Here is a 24,675-nt window from a genome sequence, read left to right as displayed (position 1 = left end):
ATCTGATAAAAAGTGTCCCTTGTGCATAGCTCTCCATGTTTAGTTAAAAAAAAACATTAGGTCCTTTATCTGTGATTGGGAGCCATGCTGGGCTTTAGTTTGCTCTGATCATCAGGAGCAATGCTGTGGTTTAGTCTGCTCTGATCATCAGGAGCAATGCTGTGTTTTAGTCTGCTCTGACCATCAGGAGCCATGCTGTGTTTTAGTCTGCTCTGGTCATCAGGAGCCATGCTGGGGTTTAATCTGTGCTGATCATCAGGAGCCATGCTGGGGTATAGTCTGTGCTGATCATCAGGGGCAATGCTGGAGTTTAGTCTGTGCTGATCATCAGGAGCGATGCTGGGGTTTAGTCTGTGCTGATCATCAGGAGCGATGCTGGGGTTTAGTCTGCTCTGACGCCCAATGTCGGACGCACAGAAACAGCTGGCCAGAACTGGCTCCGCACAGCAGAACTGCAAACACGCATGAATTATTGATGCCACTCAAGAGCTGCCAAATCATGAGTGAAATCTCCAAATCCAATTCCACTCAATCTCTCAGGCCACAATAAAACCCCAGCGTGCAGATGTCACCGCCGGTAAAAGCCACGATAAATCAACGGCTGACAAAGGGCAGCTCTGCTCAGAATAATCAGTGACGTGGTCACTCTCTCTCACCTCTGCTGTTGGCACGCCCTCAGGGGGATGGCACCTCAGCAAAACCTCCTGGTCCAGTGCTACCTCCTTGCCCAGTGGCTCCTCTTCGAAATTCTTCCGCAGATCTGCATACAAATAGATGTAATACTTATTAGCAGGGCAGGAGTCTGCATGAAATAATGCTATCATTTATCCAAGATGCGTGGCTCTTCTCTTGGCTCTGCACAGTGTGTGAGTGGGTATGCGTAGGTTTATGTGCGCGTGCATGCACGTGTGGGTATCCGTGTTTTTGCATCTACAGTGCGTGTGTGTGTGATGTGTGTCTCTGTGTGTGTGTGTGTGTGTGTGTGTGTGTGTGTGTGTGTGTGTGCATGTGTGTGTGCGTGTGCGAGTGCGTGTTTGTGTGGGCGGGCATGTAGGTGTGTGTGTGTGTGACTGTGTGCCTGTGTATCTGTGTGTTTGCGTTGGTGTGTACGTGCGTCTGGGCGCCTCCCTCTGTGTGTGCGTACGTCTGTCTGTGCCTGTTTGTGTCTGCTCAATTGTTGTCTGGTAATCTCTAAGCGGCATTTCTCTTCACTGTCAAAACATTGCTTTTTATAGCTAGTCTTTCGCTATCTGACATTTTTGGGGTAAAAAAAGGGTCTTTATCGTGAGCTTTATCTATTTACAGCCTCCATCAGCTCCGGGGGGGATAGTCTGTGCCCACAGGCGGGAGGGCGGACACGGGGCGCTTCAGGCTGACTGCGCTGATCCCCTCCCCTCAACGCGGAGCCACACAGCTGGCGGTGCAGGCGACCGCGACAGAGTGAACCGGGGCGTGCGCGGTCAGGCATCGCTACGCACCCACTCGTGCCGCATAACACCCCTCAACGTCCCAAATTTTTTTTTCCTTTCCACGTGACCGAGGGCAATGCGGTGGAGTACCTACGACGACCTGGTTCACACACACTGATGAATTGCTTTCAATTCACATGCCAAAAGCTATTAGCAAGCCCACCACCTGCCAGACCCCTGCGCTATGCCCCACGGATGTACACGCGCTTGTACAGAGCAAACTTACTATTTCGCCTTTTCCGAGCAGACTGCGTAGAAGAACAAACAAAATCCAATTGCTGGCAGCCTGGCAAGTTTTCGTTTGTTAACATGCTTTGTGGTATCAAATCGGAGATCTGAATTCCAGAGTGAGGGTGAAAAGAGAGGCATTGCAGAATGAAAGGGGATAAAAGGATGACCTTCCCCATCCTCTTTGTAGGCATAGCGGAGAAGGCAGGATTAATGGCAAGGCTACGGGCCACATCAATAGCCTCTTTGTGTTGTTGACTTTGCTCGTGTCTAAACACAGGCAAATAAAAGAGTGGCATGAATATCCACGGCCAATGAAATGGATTGGTTCCCCCCAAAGCGCGAAGAAACGTTCCCTGGACCCGACGCAATCCCAGACACCCTACAGAGACGCTGTTTCCGCTAAATATAATCCCAAAAACAGATGCTAGGCCCATCCAGAGCGATCACGCTCAGTGAAACTTTAACGAGAGCCGAGCGCTCCTTGACATTTAAATTAATTAAAGTGGATATAATGGGGCTGCGAGGGACAGAGGACGTAATGCTCCCGGAAGGTTCAAGGATTATTCGGGTGTCCTCAAATCTCACGTCTTCATGACACTGTGGGAACTCGACATACACACACGCACGCGCACACGCAAGCGCACACATACACACACGCAAATGGACACGCAAGCACGCGCACACACACACGGACATGCAAGCAGACACTTACACACACAAACACGCACTGTACAGCACGTGCACTTTCATGCATACTCAATAACACGTGACCACACACACACATGCAAGAGGACACACACACACTTGTATGTACAAAGTCCAATGGCACATGTGCTAATACATACGTACATAAAGCAGTCTCAGACATAATCAAACAAACTCAAATAATGATGTACATGGTTTAGAAACAGCAGTTTGTGTCTCTGTGCGTGCGTGTGTGTGTGTGTGTGTGTGTGTGTGTGTGTGTGTGAGGTGTGTGTTACGTAGTTCAGCACTTAAGGTGTGTGTGTGCACGTGTGACATATTTTTAAATATATTTCAGTTCTTCTCTTTAAAATAATGTGTGTTTATGAGTGGATTAATAGAGGGAGCAGTAAAGCACAAAGCCGGCCTATAAATGCCATGCTTTAATAATGTATCCCGGGTTACGGCAGAGGATGTCTTTCTGTGTTTGCCGGGCAGATTTACGGCCACTGCAGGGTTATAAATTGCAAATCTGTTTTTATTCCACATTGCTTTCATTACCTTTCTCAGGGCACGTGCAGCTTGGCCACATCCTTTCGCTCTCACTCAATCTCCTCTTTCGCAGCACTCCACAGATCCTGGCTGCAGCCCACCTCTCTCTTCTGATAATTAAAATATCCCCGGGGAAGCTGGGCTTTATTTGAACCAATGCTCTCAGCCCACACACTGTTGTTCTGAACACAAGACATGTGCGTATCTCTCAGCTAAAGATACACGATCCCTCTTTTCTATTTAGAACTAATTCCGTCTGGGATGTGCGCCCATATTCACAGGTCCGTCCGGCCGGCTGCAACCGTTTTATGTCGAGCCGGGAGGGCAGAAACTGAGCCGCGCTTTCCCGCGAAGCAGCTGACCAGAGGGGGCGCTGGTGTGCGACGACATGAAAACGACCCTGCAAACCGCAGCACCTTCTCGCTGGATGTTGTGATGCGGAGAGGACATTAATTGGAGCAACGCGGTGTACAGTGTACCCTCCCGCTCCCAAATTTCACATCCTTGCGCCCCCCCCCCCCCCCCCCCCCCGTCTCCCTCCCGGCCCGACCGGCGGTGAACCTGACACATTGTGCTTTTCACACCTTGAGCAAGCCCTCCGCATTCATACCGCTGCCATCTCACTCGTGAGAAGTGCTTGGCTGGGAACGTGGGTAGAGAGTCTGCCCTAAAGCTCAATGCAAATGCGGCCGTATGCAGACCTCCTCTGGGGTTTGAGCCAAAAACGGGCCTCCCTCTCCCTGTCCACAGCAGCCACCCCCTCGCCTGTCGCTGCCAAGTCAGGCTCCCACGCCGCAGCAGACTGTCAAAGAGCCCAACAAAAATCACTCCGGTAAAAGTCAAACTCCTCTTCAAGGGAGAGAAATGTGGATGAGTGAGCAGACGTACCCTGGGTTAACGGACTGTCCACTTCCCTCGGCACACAAACCCTACGCTCTCTAAATGGTTTTTGATCCATGTTCACTGACATCCCCTACCTGCGCTCCAGCTGTAATGGCCCGGGTCAGGGGCCGACAGGCCGGTGGCTTTTTCCTTCTGTCTTTTTTGACATATTTCACGGCCATGAAATCAGAGAGGATGACAGGGCAGGACTTACAAAGTGAGGGTTGAGGCTGTAGGCTACTCACAGGCTATCCGTACATATGCCTTTTGGCTCTTCTGGGTTCCCGTAGTGCTCCAGGCCACACACTGGCACCAGTAGTCCTCCAGCCCAAATACCTTCTCCACCTGCTGTCGAGAGATGTCGATTTTTACCTGCATCACCGGCAGTCCTGTGAAAGAGTGAGAGAATGCGAGAGAGAGATAGAGAGAGGGAGAGAGAGAGAAAGATGTCAGGTACATAGAGTATCATGTTTCACTGCTCAAACCAGATAGGCATCAGTTCATCAAAAAGCAAAAACAGCATTCACACCAGGAAAACAGGTCACACCGCTTAGTTTAAAAACAGGGCTCCCAGAATGCACTGTTTCACAAAAATATTTTCCTCTCTGTTTCCCGAGTGTTTGCTGCCATATTTTAACTTCAGCCTTATGCAGGGGGCACTTACATTTCCCACAGTGCTCGAGAGCTCCTGTCAAAAGCCCCTTTTCTGACTGATAAGAGCACAGTCATGGCTGCCCAACAAGGACCCAAGAAGACAAAAAACTGCTTTACATTCTGCTTTTTATCTTCCTCCACTGTGAATCGCTCTCTCCTCAGGCAAAGCAGATCATTGCATTACATTACATTTCATTTAGCAGACGCTTTTATCCAAAGCGACGTATATCAAGGTCATACAATAAACAACCAGACAGGCCAGATAAGGTACAATTCATATAGTATTAGTTGTAAAGCTATTAACATATGTCCAGTACACACGATAGATAGTATGGTAGTTAGACTTGGGCGAAGACAGCTACAATTACACACTACAATAATACTACACTACAGTACACAACAATAGCATGTGTATTGTAGTGTATAGTTTGTCTGGAGACGGCATAGGAAGGGCTGTATGCCTCTAAGACTAGAGGAGGCTAAAATGCTGCGCGGCTAACGAAGGACTGTTTCCTCGTTTTGCCCGTAAGCAAAGTCACCTCCACCCGCTGGAAGAAGGGTCACGTTTTTGGATAATCAATTACCGTTTGTAGACAAAGACCCCGCCGCATCTTTCCAATCGGCTCGCTCGCTGTTACCTGACAGCGCGCAGAATTCTCGGCAGCATTGCCGTGGAAACGTGTCAGTTACAGAGATGACTGCGGTGACACTGTTGCGGTTCCAATACCCCGCTAACAAAAGTGCCAATTAAATCACTCTGGGAGAGAATCCCAGACTCCGCAGTCTGTCAGAGCCCTGACGACTGACTGGATTTCAATTTGTGGACCTGCCAAAAAAACTTTGATTTAAATACGTCAGGCAAGGCTGGCTTTGTGTGCGAATTACATTAGTGTGTGTTCTGCAGATTTTAACTGATTTATGGGTTTAACTGCTCTGGATCAGCCTTTCCCAAATGGCGGGAAACAAAACAAATAGCAAAACAAATAAAACGACTCACAAACAGACTTGCTTTCCCTGTCAAATTACACAAGTATTTGTGAACTTTTCTTTCAAATAAAGAAAGGGGAAAATGGTTAAGAAACTCATAATCAGGTTTAAATCCCATTGCTGTTGCACTTTACTTTATACAATATGTACATTTACATTTCAACATTTAGCAGACAGCTTTACCACAGTGGCTTACACAGATTATATTTTTACATACAATCCCATTACACAGTTGGATATTTTAACCGAAGCCATTCAGGTTAAGTACTTTTGCTCAAGTATAGAATGGGTGATGTTACGTTTCACCTGGGAATTGAACCTTCCACCTTTGTGTATAGCTTTATGAGTCCAGCTCCCTTTCCATTATATTATGCTATGATTGAGAGCTATTTTGTATCTCTGGTGTAAAAACCAGCTATTGCCACCTTCACCAGTTTGAAAATTGAGCTGGTCAATCTGGTCATAAGCTGGTCTGGTTGGGTATTAGCTGCTCAACCAGCATGGGCAAGCTGGTCATAAAGCTGGTCTAACTGGTTATGAGCTGCTCAACCAGGTCAAGCTGGGAGTTGGTCTGAACTGGATTGTGTAAACAAAAACAGTAACAATTTTGCAATTACAGTACAGAACTTTTTTTTTCTACAAACTTCTGGAATGTCTCAAGCTGAAGAACTTCATTAATATTTTCGCACACATAAGCTTCAAGGAGTGTAAACACAGCCATGAAATACAGCTATCTCTCTCACTCACATGCACATGCACACACACACAATCACAAAACATCTCTCTTAACAGCTGGGATAAGGCCACAGTGAGTGCAATTACGCACAATCAGCAGCATGGCCAGGCAGACAGATGCACATGTTCCCATGCACTTTCATGTTGCCTGGCTAGCAGAATAAATAATCATATCCCCATAACAGCCTATTAAAACTGTGGGAGCTCCAAATGAGCTGAAACAGTAATGTGTGCTCTGTTCTGGAACAATGAAAAATGCCATGTTTGTACGGTATGTCTGGCACGCCACAGTAGCAGAATAAGTTTAGTACTGGCAGTCAGCTAGTGAGCTAGCTAGGTAGCCAGCAAACAGAATGATCTGTGACTATAACCAGGCCTCATACCGACAAATAAAAACAGACAGTATGACCTTGAGAACTGATACTTAAACAAATTGATTTTGGTCAGCACAAGAACTCTTAAAGGAAATTTAAAACAACATTTTTAATTTTAAAACTCCAAACTAAGAATGGAAAAGGGAGAGTTCCATGGAACTTTCAACTTTCTGCTGTCTTTCCCAGGGCTATAGGTTTTCATTGCTACTGTAATTATCAGCTTGTCAAGATCGCTAGCTGTTGGATGAGGTGTGCTTGAATAAGGTTAGGGTTGAAATGAAAACCTAGGATGGGAGATTTTCAGGAGCAGGGCTAGGCAGCCCTGGTAACATATTTTGATTACTCTGATAATCTTAATCCATATTATGACAAAAAACAGTTGAAACACATTTTAATATTGCTATGCAATGTTACAGACAATGTTACAAAGGAAGGCTTCAAAAACCACATTAATATTCTGTGCTGTGTTGTGCTGACACTACAAAATCACACAATGCGTGTCCTCTTTTTAGTCCTGTTATTGAGTACTTTGTTCTGGACATAATGTCATTCCTACTGCATTTATTGAAAAAAAAAGTCATTTATTTCTGAAGGAGTATATACATGAACTATTTCTATAGTTGTTTCAAAACCTGAGAATATCACATTTTCTAAGCTTTCAAATAAAATTTGATGGCCATAGAAAGCTGGGACATTCAGTTCCATTTAGACAAACATGCCCTGGCTGCCTCCTCACCCCTTCCCATCATGCTTTTTGCAAGGTGTGTGTACGCAAGGCAAAGCAGAAGAATGAAGGCTCCTTAATCCAGGATAATGGCTGCAAGGCCAAACATATAGGATTCATCTTCCCAGAAATGCAACAATATGTAAGAACCATAATGGCTGATTTAAGCTACACATGCAAAGGCCATACAAATCAGTTGTATAACAATACACTTTCAATTTTAGAATTCAGTTGACTGAGGCCACAGCAAACGCTCCAGTGCTATTATCCACACGCTGCATGCACTCACACGGATGCACGCACGCACGCACACACACAACCAGAACACTACTTGAGCAGTCAGTGTGTGTGCATTCAAGACACAGTACTTGCAATAGGACTCACCGATGATCTGTTTCATAAAACCATTGGAAAAAATATGAATCGACTAAACTGTATTATAATTTTTTTTGCTACGTAATAGGTTTGGGCAATGTTAGTCTGGTGTTATGTACAGCAGCAATAACGTTGACTGGTAGACTTGAGTTAGGGAGGCAGGTTACTAGATGATTGCTGCTTTACTCAATAGCAAATATCTTCCACCTGCACAATGTGAGCTAATTAAGGAGAATATTATAAAACACTTTATTGTCCAATGTAATCAACCACTGACCACTATGTGGGTGGTGGATAATATTACACAGAGGCAAGCTTAACCAAGTTTTTGGGGGATGCTATTTCTGTGCCAATTACGGTTCTTACAAGGACTGTGGGCGTATACCGTGACTTCAGAATATAATAATCACCAGGGTGTCCTTGACAACACGGTGCTACATTAGACATGCTATTGCCATTTAGAATCACGATCATTGAGCCTAAGTGACCTGACTGCAATCCCACACATTCTCCAGCAAATGAAATGAGCCTCATCTTTTAATCAGAACTTTATTTTTCTCCATATCCCGGTCCGCGGTGTTGCATGTTCTGACGCCACGGGGCAGAGAGGGGTAGGCGGTAATAAGGGCGTGTTTTTCAGCGCGCTTCCGCAGTCTCCCCTCCCCAGGAGAGTACGAGGTCTCTGTGTGCGCTTTTATTTCCACCTTCAGAGAGGAGTTGGAGGAGGTGGCAGAGTCTTGCGGCCCTGCTGTCATGGAGATGCCTTCCTTGTCAGACTCCGGGCAACCAGGCATGGCTTGCCGGAAGCAGGCTAATTATCCGCACGAAGCCGTGAGCCGAACAAGCCGCAATTATCCACCGCAACTCTATGGCTGTGTTCGAAAGCCGCATGCTTAGCATACAACTCGTGCTACATTTAAATGAAAATCAGCCTGGAATTTAGTACGAGTAGTACGCTAGTATGTGGTTTTCGGACAGAGCCCACGAGTTCCAGGAAGGGGCGGAATTGGGGGGAGGGGGGTGTCCAGGTGCAACAGATACGCAAGTACTTTAAATTCTGTATTTAAATGATAAATGGTCCTTCTAAACCCACTGTTGCTGGGCCAAGTCTTAAAGGACAAGCACAATGATAAATGTACTATACGCAGAGTTACAGCTTACTTCATCCATCAAGAAATATAAAACCTGTGATGAGAGTAGGCATTTCGGCTCAAATAGGCTCATTTTATCTGCTGTCTAGAACAGCGATATTCAGTTTCGCCCCTGGAGACCTGCAGCTGCAGATTGGCGCGTGTTTTTTTTTGTCTCACCTTAAAATCAGAGAACCAATTCAGACCCAAGAAGCCAGGTGCAGTGAGTTATCTGTACAATTAACTGCTTTAATTGATCAATTAAATGCTGAGTAACAATGAAAACCAGCAGACCCTACATTTCTCCAAGGGCAAGAGTGAGCCAGAATGCATCCAAATCTGTGTGAAACCTGATTTTGAACACTGCAAGGGTCTCCCTAACTGCTCGAAGCCATGGAAAGCAGTTACACACATCACTAATTCTTTGGAAAAAAGAAATACTTTCTGACATTACTGCAAAATCAACCTTTATTTTACACCTATGCCCTTCTGTTCTGTAGTCTGCTTTCTTCATCTTTAAAAAAAATATTGTTACAATCATTTTAGAAATTCAACAGTTAACCATTCAATCATTAACAGCATCCCATGAATTATTATCCTTCTTATCCTGTACAAGTATCTAACCCAAGCCCATGGTTTTAAGGTCTACATTTTGTCTTGACAAGCTAAACATTGTTAACCATACAATGCAATGGTAAATCTAACAAGAAATTAAAATACATTTCATAAGAAGAGTCATCTTAATAATAACATAACAACAAGGATTACCACTGCTATTATTGTCACTGCTGTTGTTAGGCTGTGACAAGCCCAGTATGACCGAATATGTCCTACCAAGGCCAGTAATGAAAGCTTTGTGCGTGCAGAGCATTTATTTTTCCCATCACACTACCATGCGTAGCACCTGCTTCATTTTTTATAAACTAATAAGAACTCCAGTGGCAGCTGGAAAATTACATTTCTCAGGATAAACATTTATGGGGAGTGTTCAACTACCAGGGGAGAGTTGCCAATGGGATATTATCTTTTCTGACCTTCCTGTTCAAAAATCAGGGGTAGATTCAAGATTATGACAACGCCGTAGGTATACGATCTGGCGTCTTTAGAGATTGTTGAAGCGCATTTTATGGTGATTATGTTGGTTTTTCTCCCTTGAACATTTCCATCAATTTCCCCATGAAACTGAACACCAGTCCTAAGTGCGTTGGTCAGACAGCATTAGTGTTCAGAGACTTGTCACCACAAACAGCCCAAACACAAGATTATTTCATGGCTGTTTGCCAGTACAGCAAACTACTACTCATTACAGATTATGGTGTTGCCTTTTCATCTAGAAATTCTTTAACAACTAATTGCTACTTACATAGCAGTTCTGTATCTTCACAAGATTGCAGTGTTTGTATTAGACAAGAAAAAAATATTCAAATTGTATTGTCTCTGCAAAAATGAAACAAACAAGACTTAGCAGAAACAGTAACGATCCTAATTGCAAAGGATTCATATTTATAGCCAAACCTTTTCACCTCTTTCAGGGGAAAGAATCAAAGTGCAAAGCAGTGTTCACAATAATGATAATGGTTTTCATAATTCACAGCTGACAACTTCAGTAATGACATTTTTGACATACTGCAGTTTAACTTTCTCCATACTCAATTAGGAAACCTGCTTTCTGATAAAAAATAATGTTTCTGCTTGTTATAAAAGGGTACATTTTCACAATTTCTCTGGTGATTTCCATTTTCTTCACTGACAACTAAATGATCTGATATTTAATTGAGAAGCAGTTAGGAGCATAATGGAAGAAAAAACATTATTATGCACTGTGCTCTCCTCATATTTAAGTTTTAACAGCCATGTTTTCACTGATATTGACATAGAAAATATGTGAAATGGATTGCAGCACACTGTCACGCTGTATACGGTAAGTACCATTTATAGAAAATGCATCTAAATTTAGAAGCACTCTTTAAATGTACTATTAAATCACACTATTGAGAAGTATAACATGTTAGAAACATGCGAGGGATGGATGGGGATGAGGGGGATGAATTTCTACTAGAGAAATAGTCCACTGTTTTCACATGAAATGTGGAAAAAACTGTGGTTTTTTCCACCTTTATCCAAAAGACAACAAGCTTTGTTGTTTCCATTTCTTTGAAAATTGGAGTCAGTTCCTGTGTGGAATTATATTATTAAACGTGAAGTGTACCATGTGGTTCTGTCTGCTGATGCATTTAAAGAGCTTTTTAATAGCAATGTCTTGAACATGAATTTGATTGCCCCATTTTGGCTGTTTTCTGCAGAGCATATCATTTGTTAATTTGAAGGCTTTTTCTTAAGATGTCTAAATATAATGATTTGTGTAAATGTGGTAATTGGCCACAAGGAAAGCGTTTAGCTGCATATAACCGCTAGTAACAGGCCTTCACAAGACAGGCTTATGAGAGTGTCAGTAATGCATTACTGACTTTTTTTTTTTTTTGCACAGACCCATCTAACTGCCTGAAAATAACCAGGGGTTTTATTGCATGTTGTGCCGTGGCTGTTCACATGTGGTTAAAGATGAAAGATTCTCACCTTTTATTGAAAGGTATTTCTACACACTACTACTACACTTGGCTTCACCAAGATCCTGCCCAAGATCCAAAGCATCTCCTTCATCTGTGAGACATGGTGGTTGGAGTGTAATGCCATGTATGGCTGACATTGGCAGGTACTGGCTCACTTGTCTTCATTGATGATGTATCTGCTAATAGCAGCAGCAGAATGGATTCTATACAGAAACAACTTAAGCCAAACTCATTGGACAACTTCATCCTACAGCAAGACAATGATACCAAACAAGTTTTTGACTAGCCAGGTCACTCACCCAATCGGAATCCATGCCATTTCTTATAGAGAAGAGAAATCTTAAGGCAACTAACCACTGAAACAAGCAGTAGCAGAAGATGGCTGCAGTACAGGCCTGGCAGAGCCAATACTTAGCACCTGGTGATGTATATAGTCACTTCAAGCGTTATATGCATGTGATATGCAAAGGATATTTGACAAAGTACTAAACATGCCTACTTTCATTCATGTAATATTAATATGTCCCAAACATTGTGGTTTCATGAATTTGGGGGGGAGGGGTGGCTATGTATAAAACATTCAAATCATTTTCAAATATATTACAACAATGCTTGAGGTGCATTTACCATACCTTGCAATGCATTGCACTTTCACTCAAGCAACAGTATAATTACTGGAACATCGATAGTAACAGATTCAAAATTCATGGGCCATTTTGTCATATTCCATTCAATGCATTGTCAGTCTTTCCCACGGTTTTTCTAAGAATGCTCTCGACACCTTTTTCCCAGAGGTCAGAGGAATCGTTCTGTATCGCCCCTCACTGCTTTCCGAGAATGGTAAAAATACGTAATGGCATGACACGTGCATTTCGTTTGATCGATTGCACCTGCCTGTAACGCGGTTGCGTGTTGTTAAAACAGTAACCCAGACGACGCGGCGTTTGGCAGAATTGTCCCACGGGGAGCGAGCGCCCTGATGCTCTTCCGTGAGGCTGGGACGGCAGCCGCGGCCAATCCCTCTGTGCTGCCGCGTTCCCGGGAATGATTGCAACTCAATTTATCCGCTATTTCAGCTTCCATCAGACACAGGCTGTTATTAAGCGCTCTCTGTCATTTTTTGTTGTTTGTTCTTAGCTTATCATTTGCCGCGACAGCCTTCTATTCTCATTAGAAGGCACAAAAGGTGACTGCCTGGAGAGGGACATTGATTGCAAATTACCGTCGCGAAAAAAAACTGGAAAAGCGTTTGATCTTTCAAAAGACTTTAAACCGCTGTGACAAGGTCACGTTGGAGCTGGGTTTAACCCTCGTGCTTTTGAAGGAAAAATACGCATCGCTCCCCGTGGTGAGCCAAAAGAAAAATTAAAAACTAATTTCAGAGAAACGCAGATTCAGAGAAAGCAGAAAATTCACTCATTCCGATCCATGCTAGGAAGGAAGCTACAATGATACACAGCTCTACACTACATTACCCAGGACCCCAGGTTTCTAGCATCTTTCCAGCAATTCCTTGGCATTGTTTGAGATGTGAATTGGGCCCAAACCACACTTGCTGCCAGGATTTTTATTTCCTGAAATGTAACAATTTTCCCAGCATTAGCCAATGACCAATGCCAGACACCTGCCAGAAAAAGACAAAGAACTCCCCTCGGTATGGAAATGTGCTAATGTGCTTCCCCCCTGTTTATTCACACCCATATTCTCTGATATCATTATGCCTTCCCCACAATAATAACATACTGTACCATTTCCACACTGTATTTTCTGCAAACACGGTCAGTAATTTCAACAGTGCTTAGCACAAGATGTGCGATGCAATGTTTAAGGCAAATCAACAGCTCCTTCAGTCATTTAAACAAGTGACAAATTCAACAGACATTTCCCCGTACACACTGAAAAACCTCCTCAGTGCTTGTTGTCACAGGCAATATAGCCCATCGACAAAAGGAAACCTCACTATTTGCCGTTTTCACTTTCAGATGTTTTTTTTAACTTGAGCTGCAGTGACAACATCCAATGTACTATAGCATTACGGCCTTGGGAAAGAAAATGCAAGGAGCACGCAAAAACTCAGGCGAAGCACTTCCTGTAGAGTGCAGCCGGGGTTTATAGAGGCCACAGTCGACTGAATGCCGTGACTGATATATACATATGCATCGCTAAGGTCACAAACTAATAACCGTCTAATGACCAGCTGGCGATGGATTCCACACTCCAGCACCCTGCCGCAGCGTCCTTGAGCTGGTTGGGTAAAGAGCCATATAAATGCATAATGTTTCGGGCGTAAGGGAAGCGTGCGCTCTCAGGTGACGGCTCCTCCGCCGCGTCCGCGCCGCCGCGATGCCGCTCGTAAATCAGCAGCCGGAGCGGAGACGCGGATCATGGCCAGGAGCCAATGGAGGCGGCCCTAATCCGAATGCGCCGTACCCCCGCCGCGTTCCTAAACTCGCTGCAGGCTGCCATCTTCTGAACTTAACGCAGGCCGCCATCGTCTGAACTTAATGCAGGCCGCCATCTTCTGAACTTAATGCAGGCCGCCATCTTCTGAACTTAATACAGGCCACTATCTTCTGAACTTAACACAGGCCGCCATCTTCTGAACTTAACACAAGCCGTCTCCCAAATTCCAAGTAAAAAGTGTCAAAATTGCGGATGGACTATATAGTATTCCAAAAAGCACCATGTGGCCTATAGGGGAACAACATTAGCTCAGGAGGTGAGAGAGGTTGTCTGGCAGTTGGAGAGTTGCCGCTCTCCCCCCCCATATGAGATCAGAGGGATGGAGGCAGAGCTTCAGGAATATGTGTGTGGGGGGGGGGGTGAAAATAATAATTCAGAGCTTTTGCTTTGGGCTTCAGTGTTTATTGAATTACTATTATTATTATTAATAATAATGTACTTCATTTGTTTATTTATTGCCTCCTCTCTGCATGTTAGAATTACCATCCCAGACTCTGGTGAAATTAGCTTAGAAAACCCTTAATACCGTGCATCTGATAATTTTATTGCACGCTGCATAAAAGTTAAAAGGGTTCATCCCTACCAAGGAAATTAATGAATTTCCATTTAGCGTAACCTAATTGAATTTAGTATTTCTGGAAAAGCACAAGGCTAAATGAGAACTTAGCTGCATTCACAGTGGCTGCGCGGGCGAATAGGACACCAGCGCCGATCCCAGCTGCTTCCTGTTCGCGCACTCCACTGAATTTGCACCCCCCCCCACCTTCCTCCCAGCAAAAAAAAAAAAAAAAAAAAGAGTGGGAAAACAATTCTCCTGGAGTCGTGCGATGTGACAGACACCCCCCCCCCCCCCCCCCGATTCCCTCCCCCCAAAAAAACAAGAGGTGTGAAAAAAGACAGCAGTTCTGAAGGTGGGGGGGCGATCAGAGGGAGCTCTGACAGGGTGGGGGGGGGGGGGGGGGGTCAGCTGTGGGGTGCCTTGTAGCCATGGCGATGAAAATCTCTGAGACAAACCTGTTATCTAAGAATGCAGGCCTTACCTGTAGGATTGCAACTTTTTTTTTTTTTGCCGTTTTCTGTCATGTACAAAAAAAAAGAGCAGTCAAAAACACGTTCTCTCAAGAGATGTAGAAGCCATCCATGTTTTATTAATCGGGCCGCGTTTGCCGTTTAAATACAAGGTGTCATACCTTAGCCCCCAGCGCGCGAACCTTCCCCGGTGCGGAGACGAACACAGGTGACGGGTGACAGCGAGACAGGAGGGTGCGTGTCTTTCAGGTCGTTCTCCGGTGCAAGGCTATGCAGGCTTCACTTTCCCCCTCTCTCGCTCTTGTTTTCTCGCCCGTCCTGACCTCAATTCCATAGGGGTCATTTGCTTATTAGAAGCAGGCAGTGGAACAGACGGCTTTGAATGCGCTCCTATTGTGACCGGGTGAGATTCAATTAGGTCCTGACAACCTGGGCGGGGCAAGGGACTGAGGCTTCACATTGGCTGTCCAGACGTACGGGAGAGCCAATTCAGAGAGCTCCTCGTTTTGAGAATTGGAAGACTTGCCCTTTCAACCCCAGTAACCCCACTACATCATATTAGAAGAAAAAAACCAGTGACTGAGCTAACGGTACGGTACTTGCATTTCTAAGTACTTACTTCAAAGCAATAGTGAAAAGCTTAATTCTTTACAAAATATGCCATGCCCTGCATGGTGATCTTTCAATCCATGATAGATTGGAATATATAAAAACAAATGCATTAAAAAAATCTTCAGAGAGAAAAATGTATTCTTTGTACTGGAAAGCTGGTGCCTGAAAATGCGGCTTTTGCAGCACGAGGATCAGTAAATTTATGTTTCAGACTGGCGTTCCAGGAACAGGTGGAATCCTGGATGACGTGAGCCCTAGGGGCATCAGGGTGAGTGTGCGCAGATCCAATCATGCTGAAGTCATAGACTTAAAAGGCCCTCTAATGTTCCTGAATACAGTGGCGGAGGAGAGTTTAACTGTACCTGAGAAAGCAGATGAGACTCCAGTTCTGTAATTAGTGTAACAGCCCTTCTCCACACCAGGCTTCCTATTGGGAGGGAAATCCACCTGGCAGCGACAGCATAGGTACGAGTGCAGAGACACACAAGCACCTGTGTGTGTGTGTGTGTGTGTGTGTGTGTGTGTGTGAGCGTGTCTGCGCATGTGTTAGCCTCTGCCTGTGTGTGTGTGTGTGTGTGTGAGTGCGTGCATGTGTGAGCCTCTGCCTGTGTGTGTGTGTGTGTGTGTGTGTATATGCATGTGTTAGCCTCTGCTTGTGTATGTGTGTGTGTGAGAGCATGTGTATATTCATGTGTTAGCCTCTGCCTGTGTGTGTGTGTGTGTGTGTGTGTGTGAAAGCATCTGTATACTAATGCGTCAGCCTCTGCCTGTATGGGTGTGTGAGAGAGGTGTGTAAGCATATATAAGTGTATATGCATTTTGCAGGTGTATACTGTATGCATTTCTGTTAGCACAGTCTTTCTCTGTGTGTGCTTGTGCTGAGGCAGATGTGAGGTCAGGTTCAGGCTATTGAGCTTGCATTCCAGTTCAGGGACTCTGCTTCAGTTATGATGGGCACTTACAGTAGTATGCTCGTTTGATTGAGGTGGCCATTTTACACACGTGTGCCGGGTCCAAGGACGCCAGCCAGGCTGGGAAAGGAGTCCCTAGATCACACCAATGACTCATTACACAAAACCAGGCACAGGTACTATAGGCCTGCTCCTGTCCAATCAATCCAGCCCCCGCTCTGTACCCTGCCACTTCAAGGCAAGGCACACATGCACACAAACACACTCTATACACACACAATACAGCACTGCACCTAAATAAAAAACCAGCCCCAGTGAAGGTGGTAAATCGGGAGAAGAGTTGGCTCACACACTCGCTGCCACCAGGCCAGTCTATACCGGTAAGCGCTTTGATGTCCCGCTGTAACCATGAATAATTTACCCATTGTGGGGCACGTTGCGATTTCGTCAGAGTGCTGTAACAGCTCACAAGGAATTGGAGATGATCAGGGCGAAACTGCAATACCGAGCACCGCAAGAAAAGTTGGGCGAGAAGTCGAAGCTCTAATGCGCAGGTTGAAGGAGGGCGGACAGCAGGCGGCTTAATTGGACTGGCCCATAGACACCACCGAGCTCCTCGGCTAGGGGAGACTGCTTCCCTCCAGGTCCTCTGGGATCAGAGAGTGAGCTCGGACTGCCGTAGCTCCGGCAGCCAGTGGGAACCCTGAGGGATGCTGGCCACACGGCTGGGAACCGGAGACCAGGGAACCGGCAAGAGATGAAAAGAGGCTGAAAAACCCTGCAGACTGATGGAAGCTGCACTTACCAGTGCCACTGCTAATTTAGTGCAGGGCTCGGGGCGCCGTCTAGCTGGGGAAAAAGCTGCACTCGCCGGCCGTCAGCTGACGCCGCTTTCCTTCCGGCCCCGACCTGTTCATACCAGCTCGTACCTGTTCTAACCTGTTCCAACCCGCTCCCTCCTGCAAGGCAACATTCAATTTTCTCCTTTTAGCCACGGGAGCGTGCACGGGGTCAACCGACCTGTTCAAGGGCACACTGTTCTGACTGGCAGAGGAGCGCACTCGACACAGCTCACCTACCTAACCTCGCTAATACGGGCGTACTCGGGAGAGACCTTCAGCGCACAGTTAAACAGTGCCCATGAGAGTCAGGGTCCACTTAGCCAAAAAAAACACACACAGACACACATACACATACACACACACACCCCAGGAAATAACGCAGGAGCTTTTAATCCTTTAATTAATTACTTTTGGGGGCAGAATAACATGCGGCAGGAAGGAAAGTGATTAAAAAAAGCTCCTACCCTAGCTGCTTAGTGACATTAATCATAAGAAGCTGAACGCGGACGAGGCCCGCATCTCTAATGGTAAAGGCAGGAAGTGCTTTTTAAAAGCAGATATGGCTTATTAGATCACAAGGCACTGTTTGGTCTTCAATAAGGAAAATGTTATGAAGTCAACTGAACAGAAAAATGACACATATGTACAGTACATTGTACCTCTCTCATTAACAAGGCATTTTTGCCCACAGAACTGCTGCTCACTAGATGCTTTTAGTTTTTTTGCACCATTCCCTGCCAACTCTAGAGACCCAGGAGATCAGCAGTTTCTGAAATACTCAGACCACCCTGTCTGGCACCAACAATCATTCCACGGTCAAAGTCACTTCTCATTTCTTCCCCATCCTGACTTTTGGTCTGAAAAACAGCTTCACTTCTTCACCACGTCTGCATGCTTTTACGCATGTATACATTTTGCTAGCACACTGCTGACAGTCAGAAGCCATGCCTCTAGCACAAATCCATATTTAATATATAAATCATTACTTTCAACTTTCAAAAATGGCGTAAGTACACAAAGGAGGGTGAGGGACCGGGGTAATTCTCCAACAAGACATGGGCCACATTGTGTGTTTGAGCACATTCGGTAAGCTCCTGAACCTGGGGGATTTTTTCATACCAAGAACAAAAGCCTTCATTTCATCACTCATGCGAGTGTAAACCAGTCATAATGTACGATGCATTCCCGGCTCCAATGCCCTAGGCATTCACTCCACATTACCTTCCGCAGATGCTATTATCCGGAGCGACTTACAACGCAAACACTAGTGCAAAGACCAGGAATCGAAGCACAGTAAATCCACAGGAGTACAGACGTGATTGACAGCTTGTCAACTCCCCGACTGAATATTAAACTAAGAAATAAAAACAAGAATAAAACTACCCAAATAACCATTAAACTACATTTAATGAGCAACAGCAAAGAGCCACAAGCATGTTATCACTTATAGCTGTGATCTAAGGAAGATAATCTCACTTCATAAGACAAGCTCTTTTTCTTGCATCATTTGCTCAGCACTCTGACACATGTTTTTGAAAGTGTTAGTCTAGATGTATACAAAGATAGTTTATATGTATATGAAATGAAATGTTCAAAACAGTCTGTACACAGAATTGAACTGAAACACTTTTCTTTGTTGTTATCATTGAATTATGATGGTGATTCAATGTATTATTATTATTATTATTATTATTATTATTATTATAATTATTATTATTATTAATAACCTGTGTAAACATGTTTAGCTTCCATATATCATATTTGAACTATTTACAGAAGCAGCATTTCATTTGAACAAACCATTTGTAAAACAACAGCAGTAATAATATTACAGATGCAGAGATGATACCCTGCTATCGGATGGAAATGGAAACAGTACAAAATATGCCGCTCAGTCCCGATCCACTCCTCACTCCTGTTATCAGAGAATGAACCCATAGTCATGCATGACAGTGGTAGCCAATTATCACTCATCTAAATCTAGTAAACACCTGAGAATATGATAAAAAGCAGCTTGCCATCTCTTTCCAGGTTGCCGGATACCTTTATTTAGCGAGAGTGAATAACCTGACTTCATCTGCTGCACACACACTCTCTCTAAGGGGGTAATCCAGGGCAAAAAATGAAATGCATAATGACAGCAGGTATATTTAAATTCCTGCTTTCTGACAGAATATGCAGATTTCAGTGCCAATCTGGAAACAGGCAGAGTTATATGCAAGCCAGGAGAGAATTACATAAAAATGCAAATATGCATTTGAGCTTTTGCAAGTGTGTCTGTAATACTTAAAACACAAATTAGCTTCAAATGAGATAGCAACAAGAGAAGTCATATGCATTGAAATCAAAATTCAGTGCATTGTTTCCTTTTGATTCCCAGCCACCCAGATTTCCCCTCATACAGATATTCATATCATAAATGTCATTGCATTGTAAGGGGCAACTGTAACATCATAAAAATACAGTATATGTAAATATATCATATAATATTACAATATAGTTAAAGTTGGTAAATACATATGTTCCAAATGAATAGTTTGACGATTTATCGATTCATGACCGGCTTTATGTATTTAGTTTATTAAGCACAAACATTTTTATTCAACATCTTACAGCACTGTAAACAGGTCCATTACAAATGGCCAAATTAAAGGCTAAGTTAATAGAATGCACCCTTATTAAATTCCATTTCTTTAAATAAATGTTCTTACAGAAATGCATGAAGACTATGCAGCTTCGCAGTACAAATGGTAGTCTACTCTTTGAACATTAAGTTTGTGTATTACTCAGCAGAATAATTATTTTCATTTTACTTCATTAGTGTACTGTACTAGCCCTGTACTAACAGGCATAAACAGTACAGCCAGCTTCGTGGTGCTGTCTTATAACTGTGGGCAGAAAGGAATGAAGTTTTAGTTAGCCTTTCATTAAAAATATAAATATTTCAATAAAACATAAGCAGTAAAAATGGCTACAATGGGGATAATCTGCTCTATGCGCTTTGAAGTCTAATACGCATATGAAAAAAGCTGTCTGGAATTAGAAAGCAACTGTCCGTTAATCACTTGAGCAACACTGTGACATCACAGGAAGGAAATGGAGATCTCTCTCTCTCCACTCTGAAACTACAGTATATCTTATTTTCAGCAAGAGAATCTATTAAACTGAAATATTTTAAGGACTTTTTGCCAGAGTGTAACTTTTTAGTAGAATGATATTTGGTGAAGTTACACAGCATAATATGTCAAAATGCTAAAACATTTGCAGATACTTGTCTCTCGGTGTGCAATATGAAAATGCTTCTAGGCTGGGGAGACCAAATAATTGCTTTTTGTCAGGAAATGGAAACATCCAAATACTACCAAAGCGCATAAAAACCACAAGTGCACAAAAAATAATGAATAAATTTGCATTTGATGGCACTGAAATATAAAATACATGTGCTCTTGGTTTCCAATACTGGTTAAAACCCTTGAATTAAAAAGAATATTTGACAGGTACTGCAGTGAACATGGAATGACAATACCTGCCACTTCACACTGGCTTAAGAACCTGCTTCTCAACACCTGTTTTAAAAATAGTTGAGTGAGGGGGAGTAGGGGGGGGGGGCATGACTGCTAAATAGTCTATTGAGAATTTTGATTGGCAGAGGAACTCACCAGATGACAGTCGATTCTTTGTGCATTGGCCCCACAGTGCTTCTTCTACAGACACATCCACACTGTGTTCAAACAAATATCAAATCACACAGCTCTTCACTGTCAACTGCAAGCAAACCAGTTTACAAAGAGCCGTGCATCTCCTCCACCATGTTTACCTTCCCACACCTCGCAAACTAATGTCTGACAACTTCCAAACATGCATGCACACACGGACCCTAGACACACACACACACACACACATACACACACACATGCATGCACACACACATACACACACCCATACAAACAAACAAACACATACACACACAGACGCTAACATACACCCACATACACACATGCATGCATGCACACATACACACACCGACACAAACACACACACACACAGACACATATATACACACAGATGCCCACATACATCCACACATGCACGCACTCACGCACGCACCCACACCCACACACACAGATGCCCACATACATCCACACACACATGCACATCCACGCACACATACACACACACACGCACACACACGCATGCCGAGGTATGCTCATCTTATAAGTAGTTCATCTTATGTTCTCCATGATGGCCTGGGATATGTAATTTTGACTGACAGGCATTGACGGACCAGGGACAATACAGGGAGAGGCAACTCCAGTGACCCCAGCATCACAGAGAATTCTGCAGGAACCCTGGAACCCAGTTCTCAGGAAAACCAGCATGCCCTTGGCATGAAGACTATGTGAGTTAATGCAGCCACAGTGATGGGCAAGGGGGTCCGAAGTCAAGGTTCAGGGATTAGGGTAGCATCAGCAAAAGCACTTTACCTGTTTGGAAACAGCCCTGCCATTATTCAATTGAAAAAGACTTCCTTCAGTTTAACCTTAATCATCATTCAAAATTAAGTGAAAGAACGGGTCAAAAACACAGCTGCTGCTCCTGCTTCATCCAGAAATCCCCTCCAAATGCCTGAGTGAGGACACAGCCACTGCGTCTGGGACGCGCAATCAGAAAATGGCCTGAATTCAGATGAGTTCCCCGGGGAGCTCCTCGTAGTTTCGCTCCCTTCCTCTCTTAATTATAGTTTATTTTATCTGACACATTAACATCTGAGACGGTACATCTCTCTCTCTCTTACACACACACGCACGCATACATTTCCTCCTCCTCTACATTACTCGCCCTTTTTCTCACTTCCTCTATCTCACTCGTTCCCTCTCTCCACCCACCCATCCCCCAATATCTGTAGGGAAAGTGTTTCCTGTGTAATTTGTCCGCTTGTATGCTCGTGCTTCCGCCGTGGACCGTCTGAGAGCCGTGCGTGCCCCGGTGCTTCGGGAAAAAGCCACTCCGGCCTGGGGCTCAAGGTCACAGTGACCTCCGGAGACTTTCGGATAATCTGAGGAACGCCAGCTATCTTCCCCCCCCCCTCGCTCCTCCTCAAAGCTCTTCCTGCCTTTCAGAGTATTTCATTACATTATTACATTAATAACATTATTTATTTAGCAGACGCTCTCATTGAGAGTGACTTGTGCAGCGTACATTTATGCTATCCATTGATACAGCTGGGTATCGGCTGAAGTAATTCAGTTTAAGTATCTGTGCTCAAGTGTACACGGGCCCGTGGCTGGGAATCCAACCTGCAGCCTTGGTTATAAGCCTAAACACGACAACACAAATACACCGCTGCCCCATATCAGCACCTGAGGTGTGTGTGGACCGGGGGGGGGGGGGGGGGGTTGGCAGGCTCATGTTAGCATGGGAGCTGGAGGGAGGGGGTGGGGGGGTGCTCCATATGTGATCCCGGGAACGGTTGACCTTTCGCATGTTCTGGGGACGGCGCTGCCAAACGCCCTCCTCTCCCCCCCCTCCTCTCCGCCAGCCCCCTCAGACAGCCTGAAACACAAGCCACGCTATCAGCGCGCGGCTAATTCTGCATCGCCAATTAGTCCCCCCCCGACCCCCCCGACCCCCCCTGCCCCTGATCGATGGGTGGCAGGTGGAGAGGCCATTACCTCCCCTTTAGGTCGAGGGGCCCCGCTCTTCCTGCCTGCTCCGGTTTCCACCGGTTCATTAAAAACCCCAGCTCATAGAGGTATTGGATTTTGCTTAAATTGTGGCTTGATTGTTCTCCGATACCCCATTAAAGATCATGTTTAATCACGGACGGGGGGCCTCTGTACTGCCAACCCGCGCCCTGCCACATCCCGCCATTGCACACGGGTTCACTCGCTAAGGTTTATGAGTCTTAAAGTAGCGTGTTTCCCTATGCCCGCATACCTTCCACAAAACAGAGCAAGTTTACAGAAAGACACGGGGGGGATACAGTAGATCTGGAGTTTGACTGAAGGGCAATAGAAGCCACTCGCTGGCAGGTAGACGAGGGACACGTTATAACACAGTTCAAGCCCTTAGCTCCGGTCCCTCCACCCCCTTCTAATCTATCAGCTATAACTGGAAGTCACAAAAGCCTGCTTCTGCCTCTCTCTGCCTGCTCCCCAGGGCCTGGTTAGTGGGGAGTTAGTGGATGACATCTGCTTTGACACAATCTACCTCAGGCGCACGCTCAAAAGGCACCAGCTTCAGCCAATCATCGCTGTCGCCTGCCGGTATCTGCCACCCCTCAGCCAATCGGAGAGCTCTGTGGAGAACAGTGGAAGCAAACTTGATTGACACAAGTAGAGCAAATGGAGGGCGACCGAACGTGACGACCCCTAGCTCCCAGCACAAATCCAAACACGTCGAATGACAAACGCACACGAGAGAACACACGCCTCACGTGTACGCCTGACAAAGTGTCACACCTCTCACAAAAAGCAATTTCACAAGCAAAGCCCTTTCAGAAGTTTAAGTTTCCCGAGAAATCGCTTTCCTGCTCCCATCTCGTGTTTGCAGGCATGTAAGTTACAAAGTACTAGCACTACATGAAAGATACTAAAAACAACTTCAACAAGTTTCAGTGATGTACTGTACTGTGCGGGGAAACTCTCAAATTGAATCTCTTGCCAATTATCATGTAGTTACTTCAGTCATGAGCAGTGGAACATTTCTGTTTAAGATCACGAGGCAGGTTCACCGTTATTGTTTTCACTGCCGGGCAGATGCACACAGGGGCCTGTTTGCCACCTGTTCTGTATCAGTGTCAATACATGGAATACGCTGAGGTCACAAAAAACACTGATTCCAACAGAAGGTTTTTAATTAGTAATGTAAATACATTTCATAACCACAACACTTCCTACCATGAAAAGCAGCCAACTGTTTATTTTCCTTAATCCTTAAATTCATATTGTCATAATTAAAATATTTTTTTCTGAAAAGTCTTTTATTCGTTTTTGGTAGCAGACCTTTTATTGTAAAAGTCAAAACTATGCTCATGTGTTTTCTACTTATCTCACTCATCACGTATCCATACTGTCCATATGTTTTTGATATAGTGTCTCTAAAGCTGCTGCAAAATTGACTTATAGATTTAATATCCAGCTTAGGTTGATGCTCAAGCACAAATACATTTTCTGCACTCATAGAAGACTAACCAAGGAGGGGATGCACTACAGATATACACTCAGTGACTACTTTACTAGGTATTTTTATTACTTATTGTTTTTACTTAGTGGTGTTCTGCTTTTTCAAACCAAACCGCCCTGTCTGGCACCAACAATCACTCCACCTGCAAAGTAATATAGATCAAATTTCTTCTCCATTCTGATGTTTGGTCTGAACAGCTGAACAGTGACCATATCTCTATGCTCTTATGCTGCTACATGATTGGCTAATTAGATATTTGCATAAAC

General features: G+C 44.5%; 1 protein-coding gene across 1 annotated transcript in view; it reads right to left on the bottom strand.

Annotated features, from left to right (window-relative positions):
• Positions 1 to 24,675, bottom strand: part of unc5a (unc-5 netrin receptor A) — a 103,038-nt gene that overhangs the window by 55,678 nt on the left and 22,685 nt on the right. The window contains exons 3-4 of the mRNA XM_061233984.1: positions 4,064 to 4,207; positions 657 to 760 (exon numbers count right to left, since the gene is read on the bottom strand). Coding sequence (XP_061089968.1) covers positions 657 to 760; positions 4,064 to 4,207 — 248 coding nt within the window. The remainder of the gene's footprint in view (positions 1 to 656; positions 761 to 4,063; positions 4,208 to 24,675) is intronic.

Source organism: Conger conger, chromosome 3, assembly GCF_963514075.1.
Source record: "Conger conger chromosome 3, fConCon1.1, whole genome shotgun sequence".
NCBI lineage: Eukaryota > Metazoa > Chordata > Actinopteri > Anguilliformes > Congridae > Conger > Conger conger.
The sequence above is the reverse complement of the archived record's forward strand: the minus strand, read 5'-3'. Positions and strand labels throughout refer to the sequence as shown.